Raw genomic sequence first — 9,508 nt, forward strand, 5'->3', positions numbered from 1 at the left:
AAAGGATTCATGTAGCCGACCCCACGCACTCTTGTTATTTTAGATGGATAACTATAGAAATAGAAAAACAAGTTTGTATAGTTTTATGTATATGTTTTAATATGAAATAAATACCTAATTAATATTCTTATATACAATCGTCTATTCCCCACAACACATCTGCTGCCTGTCTGTAAAATTCAATAGTCCTGATTTCCCTCCTACTTTTCATCATTCTCCAAGCTTTCCGAAAGCTGCTCTCCAGTTAAGTAGAGGGAACAGTTGATGTTTTTGAGCATCATGATGGAGGGAGGAATGATTTGGGGTAGAGACATAAGTGCAGAGTTGTGTGGCCATGTGACTTCTAGGTCTTGCACATTGTACTTGATATGTTTTGTATGACGATGATGTTTAGTACGGGATTTTTCGGCCCTAATAGTTTGTGGAGGAGGGTGCTCATGCTCCCTTTGTCAACCAGTTTTTGCATAGGACTCATGGTTGGGTTAAAGGGCAAAGGGTGAGAGGTGGTAGTGGTAGGGAGGAGAGTAGATGAATGGTTCTTAGGGTGGCATAGGGAGGATCAACTCTCTTCAAGGGAGTCAGGAGAGTGTTAATCCAAGTCAAATAAGAGTCAGATTTAGAATGACATAATAAATTGCCTTGAAATTATTTTAAGAATCTCAAACATGTTTTAGTGATTTGTAAAATAAACAATTTAAAAAAATAATAATATGAATTAAAATAAGCAAACCTTAAAATTTTTGTTATCATTTTGATTATTTTAAAAAATAATTAAAAAAGTAAAAGATAGTATGAAATAGCGAGTAAACAAGTTAAAAATAAAACAAGGATAGAAATTACTAAGTGAGAAGTTTAGTATTCTCCCAATCACATCAAGTTTCATCTATCTGATGTAGATGTCAATATTTGTGAATCACTCCAGGAATTGATATCTATAAGCACACTCACAAGAGTTTAAAGAAAAATGGAATTTTATTTAATTATTTTTACATTCATCGGTTGTGCTATATCTCATGAAAGGCCAAAAATTAATAATTCCTTGTAATCCTCAAAGATCTGGTAAAAAATCTGCAAGTTCCAATTCAACACCTTTGGACTCTTTCAAAGACAGAAAATTTCCAAAATTAAATTACTGTCTCAGAAATTTTTGCATGACCTATTCTATGGAGGCTTAATTTTTTATTGTCTTATTTATACAATTTATCTTGCAGATACTTATCCGGTTAGAAGATAACAGATTAGTAGAGGCTGTAGGAATACCAGTTGAACATGAGAAAGGTTCTTTTCGCCTTACTGCATGTATATCGTCACAGGTATATCTTCTAAGTTGGTTGAGAACTCTAGTTCACTCAGCTGTTCAGTTCCTTCCATCTATATTAATTCTTATGTATTTATATTGCACACGATTTTTATGTCTTTACATATCTCGCTTGTAAACTTTCATATTTACACTCATAGCTCTCAAATCTTTGATATTACAAAAAAAATAGAACAATTATCAATTTTTTTTTATTGTGAAATACACCTGTTCATTCATAGGCTTAAAGCACCAAAGTGCCATGTATGTATATATGAAAGTTTAGGTGTGAGATATGTAAATACATAAAAATTGTGTGCTAGGTATGTAGATTTTCCTTATTTTTATTGTTTGCTAACTTATTAACACCTGTCATGTAACATCATCTTTTTTGTTATTCAACTTCTATTTCTTCTTTTTATGTTTTGTGGGCTTATGCAGGTTGGCTGTCCCCTGCGGTGCTCCTTTTGTGCTACCGGTAAGGGTGGTTACTCAAGGAACCTCCTTCGGCATGAAATAGTTGAACAGGTACTTCTGAAACTATGGTATTTGCTCTCCATGGTTGAGCTGTAGAAATAATGTGTGAGCCAATGGATTTTAGGTAATGGCGATTGAGGAGATTTTCAAACATAGGGTCACGAATGTTGTGTTTATGGGAATGGGTGAGCCAATGTTGAACCTGAAGTCAGTCCTGGAATCTCACAGATGCTTGAATAAGGTTTATCATAAGCTTCTTTTCATTTTTTGTGTTCTATTATCTTTTGTTCAGATGTTAAATTTACATTATGGAATCTGTCATTTGTTTTAGTAGCTTTTACTTTTCTGATTAGTATACTCTTCCAGATTTTCATCAGCGACCTTTAAAAAATTTATATATTTTTTCAATGATTTTAGTGCTAGAGAAGCGCAGTTTTATTCTTGATGTCTGATAAGTCATATTCCCTTTCCTTAAATGATTTTGTGATTGCTGATTTTTTTACATTAAACTTTTTCAAGTTATGATTGTCCTTATGGTTATAGGATTTACAAATTGGACAAAGAATGATGACAATATCCACAGTTGGTGTGCCAAACACAATCAAGATGTTGGCATCACACAAGCTTCAATCAACATTGGCTGTTAGGTGAATACTCGCTTACAAATCCTTACTTTAGCAAGCTTCATTATGCAATTTACATCAACAATAAGTCTTTATCCCATTAAGTGGGGTCGGCTACATGTAATTTACCTCAATAAAAAAAAATCCAATGATATTGGAAATTACATTATTTTATATTTTCTAACATTACAAAATTCTTACCAAAGAAAATCCTTAGCCTGCATTTTCTTCTTTCAGTCTTCATGCTCCTAACCAAAAACTTCGTGAGGAAATTATTCCAAGTGCGAAATCCTACCCTATAGATGCACTTATGCATGATTGCAAGGATTATTTCCAAGAAACTGGAAGGAGGGTGTCTTTTGAATATACACTTCTAGGTGAATTTGCTCTCTTACACAATCCTTCTTAATGCAAAGAAGCAAAACTATTGGAATTAACATTTAGTATTTGCTTTTTAAACCTTTCTTTGTTTCTTAGCTGGAACAAATGATGCGGTAGAACATGCAGTAGAGCTTGCTGAGCTTCTCCGCTGCTTTAGCCCTGGCTCACATGTCAATCTCATACCATTCAATCCAATAGACGGTTCTGCATACAGAAGGCCATACAAGAAAGCGGTATACAATAATTTACAGTTTCCCACTTTATTTACATGACTAACACCTAACTTCAATTTTTATATACATCTCACCTTATCTATGCATGAAAAGGTGTATTTCACTTTTTAAAAGTTAAAATGGTGGTATTTACATCCGAAGAATCCATGGACATTTGCTCGATTTGCAGGTTCTAGCATTCGCTTCAGCCTTAGAAGGTAGAAAGATAACTGTCAGCATTCGCCAGACACGTGGGCTTGATGCAAGTGCAGCCTGTGGACAGCTCAGAAATGATTTCCAGAAGAGGCCTCTTCTTGATTTACCAACTTCTGAGTCTCAACTCTCTCCTGTATGAAGCACAAGCTGTCCGCCAATCTCTTAGAATGAGAAATTCATGATATAATGAGGTGATGAAGAAGATGAAAGTGGTTTCAGATCTTCTATTCATTGCATCCGGTTGTAGCCAATCCTGATGGTGAATGATATGCAGCTACCACCAGCAAAGAAATTTCAACTCTGCAGATTCTGGATTAGTAGTGGAAGACTTGAATTTCATAACTTTCTCCGGCCGACTTTGTCTTCATTGGTCAATGTGGAGCTTTTGAGCAATTTTTAAAGTTGATTTTTATCTAGCAAGGCTTGATTGTTTGAATCAGAGATTCAAATAGCTGATCTTCTTTAATATTCATTACAATAGTTACCAGAAGCTAAAACTTTTGTTGTAGCATGAAAGTTTAATGCCTTTCAAACTGGAGAGCTTCTGAATTTTGAAGTACTTTTGCGTGTTGGAGCTTCAGTTTTAGGAGCTTTGAAGAGTCTTTTGTTTTGTAAAGTGTCATGTTTTAAACGTGCCGACAATTATGCTGTTGGCTTTGTTAATGCTTGTTCTGTTCCAGCTTTCATTCATCAAAGCATTTAACAGCTATGCGAACAGAGTGATGTACGCTTGCATTCATATAAGATTAACTTTGGGTGCAATTTTCATAATGTCCTTTGAAATTTGTTATTTTAGGGACTGCTTGGGGTAGCTGCAACTTATTGAATAATATGTTGATAAGTTGATAAAAAATAATATACTGATAAGTTAAGTGCGGTGACTATTACAAATTTTTAATTTTTTTGGAAAAGTCAGACCACAACCAAAAAGCTGTCACCACATCTAGATAGATGTGGTGTGAAACACAGTTTTCAGCATTTTGAAAATGCATAAGCTGTCAAAATACAGTTTATTAAAATAGATCAGGTGCGTTTTGAAAACGCTGCTGCATTAAATAAGCTGCCCCAGACGGTTAGTCTCACTTTTTGATTTAGAGAAGAGTAGTGGTAAAAAAGAATGTATTTCTCTTTTGGTTTGTTTGTGCCAATTAGTATTTTCATTATCTAGATGTTTTGTTGGTTATTGGGGGCTATAATTTTACTTGCCGGTCATTTACATAAACACTACATAATTTATATCCATTTATATATATATATAGCATTTACATACATACCGCCCAATTCTTATGTATTTACATGTTTAACGTCTAAATTTTAATTTTTATATTTATAACACTCAAATCATTCATATTATATAAAAAAATATCATTATTATTAACTTCAAAAGATGAAATACATTTCTTTTTTATAATAGAAGTGTTATAAATATAAAAAATGAAAATTAGGGATTAGATATATAAATACAAAGTAATTTTTTTGGTATGTATGTAAATTTTTCTTCTCTTAATTTTGTTGCTGTCTAGTCTGGTTGGCTTATGCCTCCATTGGCTGCTCGCTTTGGAAATTGCTGCTGGGTTGGCCGTCACAGTCTGATGGGTGTTCTCACCGTATGGGTGACCGCAGGTCCGCAGCAAACACACAAGCCCGCTTCAAACTCCAAGAAGGAATCTTTTCCCTGTTTACTCCCTCCATCAATACAAAACCCTAAACCCATCACGAAGCCTTGGAGCTTTACTTGAATTCCTCCAATGGCGGACAACCTCTCCTCCGATGAGGACTCAGAGTTCAGCGAATCTGAACTCGACGACTACGCCGAGAAAGCCTATTTGTCCTTCAAAGACGGAAATCACCGAATTCTAAACCCCGATGGCACCATGCGCTGTCCTTTCTGTGCCGGTAAGAAGAAGCAGGATTATCGATACAAAGACCTTCTTCAGCACGCAATTGGAAGGGGCTCTTCCACTTCAAGAAAGGCTAAGGAGAAGGCCAACCATCTTGGCTTTGCTCGATTCCTCCAAAACGACCTCGCCCTGGCCGCAGGGATCGTGAATCCTTCTCCTCCACCGCTTGCAGCTGAAAAGGCATCATCCAGTTCTAATTCGAGCACCGACGAGCTTTTTGTTTGGCCTTGGGCGGGAATGCTTGTCAATTTGCCTATAGAATATGAGTGTGCTCTTCTCAAAGAGCAATTTTCAGAGTTCAATCCGGTGGATCTCATTGTTTCTCCTGAGCGATACCCTGAATCGGGTAAAGGCGAGGCTGTGATTTTGTTTAATAGTGATTGGAGTGGGTTCAAGGATGCCGTGGCATTTGAAAACCACTTTAAGGCTAAGCGGCTGGGAAAGAAGGATTGGAATGAAAAGAAAGGCCTGAACTTGACTGGGATTCATGGGTGGATTGCACGTGATGATGATTTTAATTCTGATAGGCTGCTTGGAAAGATTCTGCAGAAGCATGGGGAATTGAAGACGGTGGAGGATGTGACGGAGGAGGAGGCGAGGGAGAATGGTATGGTGGTGGCTGTTCTTGCGAAGAAAATAGAGGTGAGGAATAAGTACTTGCAGGAATTGGAGTGCAAATATAGCGACACGAACATGTCACTTAAAAACTTGATGGAATCGAATGCTAAGATTCTACAGGAGTACAATGAAGGTGAGTTAGTTATCATGGTTTCTTATTTTAGACGATCAAATCTTAGATGTGGCTTATTATTTTACTTCAGATTTTAGTTTGTTTTAGCTATTGCATTGACTAAAAGAAATGGACAATTTTTTGGATGTTTTGCAAGTTGAGAACTTTGCTTTTTAGTGTTAAATTATTATTGGTCATCTCTATAAGTGCAGCTAGTATATAGTAGATGCATCTGCATTTTTAATGTTTTGATCTATTGATGTTTTTATTCTCAGGATTTTTATATTTCTCACTAAAGTTTGTTATTTTTATTATTAATATTTATTTTTTTATTTTTGATGTGTATTGCACCTGCTCCCAGTGTTGCTATTGCTTTTATTAATACTCAGTTTGTGTCTATGACGCATTTGTCTCTTCCATCTGACTCAAGCTACTGATTTTTGTATTTTGGATTAGGAGAGGTAATAATTGGTAGACTAAATAAGAATGTCAGGATAAATAGGACCACTTAGTCACATTACATGTGTTTCACAGACATTGTTTAAATGAATGTGATTATTACTTGTTTCTAGGTATGTGAAACTACCTGAAGAACCAACTTGATCAATTGATTCATTTCACTTCCTAATATGTCACAATTTGTATGCATTTTTTAAATTCTTATAACTAAATCTAATTGAATTCTTTGTTTTTAGATGTTCAGGTACAAACTACAATCTAAGTATTATTTATCTAACTCCTAACACATGCTCTCATCACTTTTGCTTTCTCCTTACTGCTCTATCCCCTGTCTGCTTCTCATGCTTTTTGACCCTATTGCCGTTTTCTATTGAATTTACCTTTATTGCGGACATTACCTTCATAACTTATTGCTTTGATTGTAATGTTGTCTTGCAGCAAAGTTCCGTTGTTGTTACTATGTCTACATTCGCCATGACCACAAACTTCACATTCACAGTCATTGTTGTTCGTATTTTCCACTCTTTCGCCTCACCTTCCGTATTTACTCAAAGATTTTCACAACCACCCGACACCTTTACATTCTCCCTCCTTTCCCTTGTTGTTCTTAGTTTCCTGTTCCTCTATCTTCCTATAGGGAAAGCCTTTTAAGGACAAAAAAAATGTCGACTAAGCTTGAGGGAAACCCAAGGACTCATGCTTATTTGAATGGTGATTAATTTAGTTTGGATATGTGCATGAAAAGTAGAAAACATATAGGACTGGTTTTGCTCACTTTTTTTGCTTAGAACATATCCAAATAAACCTGAGTTGCATATCTGTTGGATTTAACCAAAAAATTGGCCTACTCTAATCTGGACAGGATGATTGTCCTTACTAAGAAGGAATAGATATGTGGCCATGGGCAAGATATGTTCATTATTTGGCATGATCTGGGGTTGAACATAAACCCACACGTGGTCATCCTATTTTAAGTTAGCTTGACATGTCCTATGCCCAAATCTTGTGTTCAAACATAGAACTTAAAAAAAAAGTTTTATGGTTGTTACATTGTGATGTTTTGAGTTTTGACCTTACATTTCTTCATATAATTTTCTGGAGGAAAATTTCTGAGCTGTTGGTGTAGACTACCGGGAAAATGCTTCATTTCTTGTCATGATATCTGTTGGCAAGCTGTTTAGGTTCTTCATCATTTGGATAGCTCATAAAATAAGCAATTTATTTCTTATTATATTATTCATTATAACAATCGTCGCTTGGATAGCTCATATAATAAACATTTCATTTCTTATTATATGATTCATAATTACAATTGTTTTCTTTTCTTTTTGTGACTTGTATAGCTTCTGTGGTTGGATTAAAAAAAAATCCTCCTTACTGAGATATCAAGTTGATAGGGTGTGAACATGGATCCATATTGATGTAGGACGCTTCGGGTTTAAGGCTTCCAATGCATTTTGAATGAGGCAATGAACACATGGTACAAAAACAAGAACGGCTACAATTTGCACGAAATTCCCTTCTTTAGGTGTAGATTCACGAAATTGAGAAAGCTAAAACTGAATGATAAGACAGGCACCAACTGTTTTGAGAAATTTACTGAGAAATACAAACCACAAAAATTAGTAAGCCGTTAAATTGGTTGTCTCAATTAGAAATATCAGAGAAGAAAATTGATCAAGGAAAGTGATCACTAAAATGAAGAAAATTCTAATCTCACACCATTACAAAGAGATATTGATTGCCTGAAAGCTGTTTATTTCGCCTACATCACTCTCGAATGAATCTTGCTTCCTACAATAACTCTGTTTAAAAGTAGAAAACAAAAATGTTATTGATAAAAAACTAAGGATCAACACTTGTATCATATAAGATACTCATAATCATCTAATATTTTTTGAAATCTACATAAAGCGGCCATAGGGGCTGTTTGGGAACTCTTTGGATTCAATCTAGTAGGTTTTAGTAAATCAAGTAAATTCAAATTTGATTAATTCTGGGATTATTAAATCATATAAATTGTTGGGCTTGAGATTTATTAAATTTGGTGGCATCCTCTGAAATTATTTGGCAACTTCTTTCAAGTTTTAACTCTTTATATTTAGGTAGAATTTAATAAAAATATTGAAAAATATTGAGCTAGTACAACAAGGTATTTGTTTAATAAACCCTATATAATTTAAATTATTCCACCAAATTAGTCTTTAATTAATATTTAAGTATTTATCAATTAATTATTAATTAGTTTGTTTGCTAACTTTATCAATCATTACTTGCAAATATATTAAACTAAGTGAACAATAATCAGTACTTTGAGGCCAACTATTCAAGCATTAATCAATTATTTCCTCAATTAAATCAATTATTAAATAATTTCAATTTAACTAAATTAAAATAAAATAACTTTTATAAAATGCTATCTTTATGTGTCATTATTTGATATCATACAGCTTTATAGTAAAATCAAATTTTAATCCTTTGAATTTGATATCATACAGCTTTATAATAACTAAAATTTAATCAAACTATAGGGGAAGTGAATGAAGCCAAATGAGAGCTTACCCAGGTTATTAACAGTCATAAAGAAAGAGAATATATCTTGTTCTAATAGGTCTGTCTAAATAACTAAATTAAAAAGGCCACTAAAATGAAATTACTTGAGTTTCAATTTCTTTATTAACATTTTCTCATGATGTAAACATGCCTGTCATCATCAAATCTACTTGACTTGGACCAAATATTCGGCTTTGAAAATTTTATCATTTGGAAAATCAATGCATTATTTTTATTGTTTTCTACAAAGCCTTACATGAGTAGTCGCAAATAGGTATGTCACAATTGTGTACAACTGTCGGTCAACTTTTTGATTTCGATTGATTAGATTTATTTGAAAAATATGATATATGAAAATAATTTTTGAGATTTAATTTAAATATAAAAGATATATAGTTTGAGTTTTAAAAGTAGTATGTTTTAATTTTTGAAAAATGAGACCAAATGGATCTCATTAGTCCAATAGTTTGCATAATCGTGTCTGATACCGCGAATACTACACCCTCCCGAAAGATAAGTGTAGACCTCGGCGATAGACCCAATCCAGCAAACTAAGAGATTTGTGACATCCGTTTAGTCTGCGAACCTTTTATATATGACCGACAAGTTCCCCTATTTAATACAAAGATTAAATAGGGTTTATTTTACCTGGGTTCCAA

At 34.1% G+C, this 9,508-nt stretch overlaps 2 protein-coding genes across 2 annotated transcripts in view; both read left to right on the forward strand.

The window, feature by feature from the left end:
* Positions 1-3,960, forward strand: part of LOC110022912 (probable dual-specificity RNA methyltransferase RlmN) — an 11,344-nt gene extending 7,384 nt beyond the window's left edge. The window contains exons 4-10 of the mRNA XM_020722069.1: positions 1,212-1,313; positions 1,739-1,825; positions 1,899-2,015; positions 2,318-2,421; positions 2,635-2,774; positions 2,875-3,011; positions 3,181-3,960. Of these exons, the coding sequence (XP_020577728.1) occupies positions 1,212-1,313; positions 1,739-1,825; positions 1,899-2,015; positions 2,318-2,421; positions 2,635-2,774; positions 2,875-3,011; positions 3,181-3,345 (852 nt within the window). The 3' untranslated portion in view covers positions 3,346-3,960. The remainder of the gene's footprint in view (positions 1-1,211; positions 1,314-1,738; positions 1,826-1,898; positions 2,016-2,317; positions 2,422-2,634; positions 2,775-2,874; positions 3,012-3,180) is intronic.
* Positions 3,961-4,756: 796 nt separating this feature from the next.
* The window catches only part of LOC110022880 (factor of DNA methylation 1-like), a 25,913-nt gene continuing 21,161 nt past the window's right edge, over positions 4,757-9,508 (forward strand). Inside the window, exon 1 of the mRNA XM_020722016.1 lies at positions 4,757-5,858. Coding sequence (XP_020577675.1) covers positions 4,955-5,858 — 904 coding nt within the window. The 5' untranslated portion in view covers positions 4,757-4,954. The remainder of the gene's footprint in view (positions 5,859-9,508) is intronic.

This window comes from Phalaenopsis equestris, unplaced genomic scaffold, assembly GCF_001263595.1.
Source record: "Phalaenopsis equestris unplaced genomic scaffold, ASM126359v1 Scaffold000203, whole genome shotgun sequence".
Classification (NCBI taxonomy): Eukaryota; Viridiplantae; Streptophyta; class Magnoliopsida; order Asparagales; family Orchidaceae; genus Phalaenopsis; species Phalaenopsis equestris.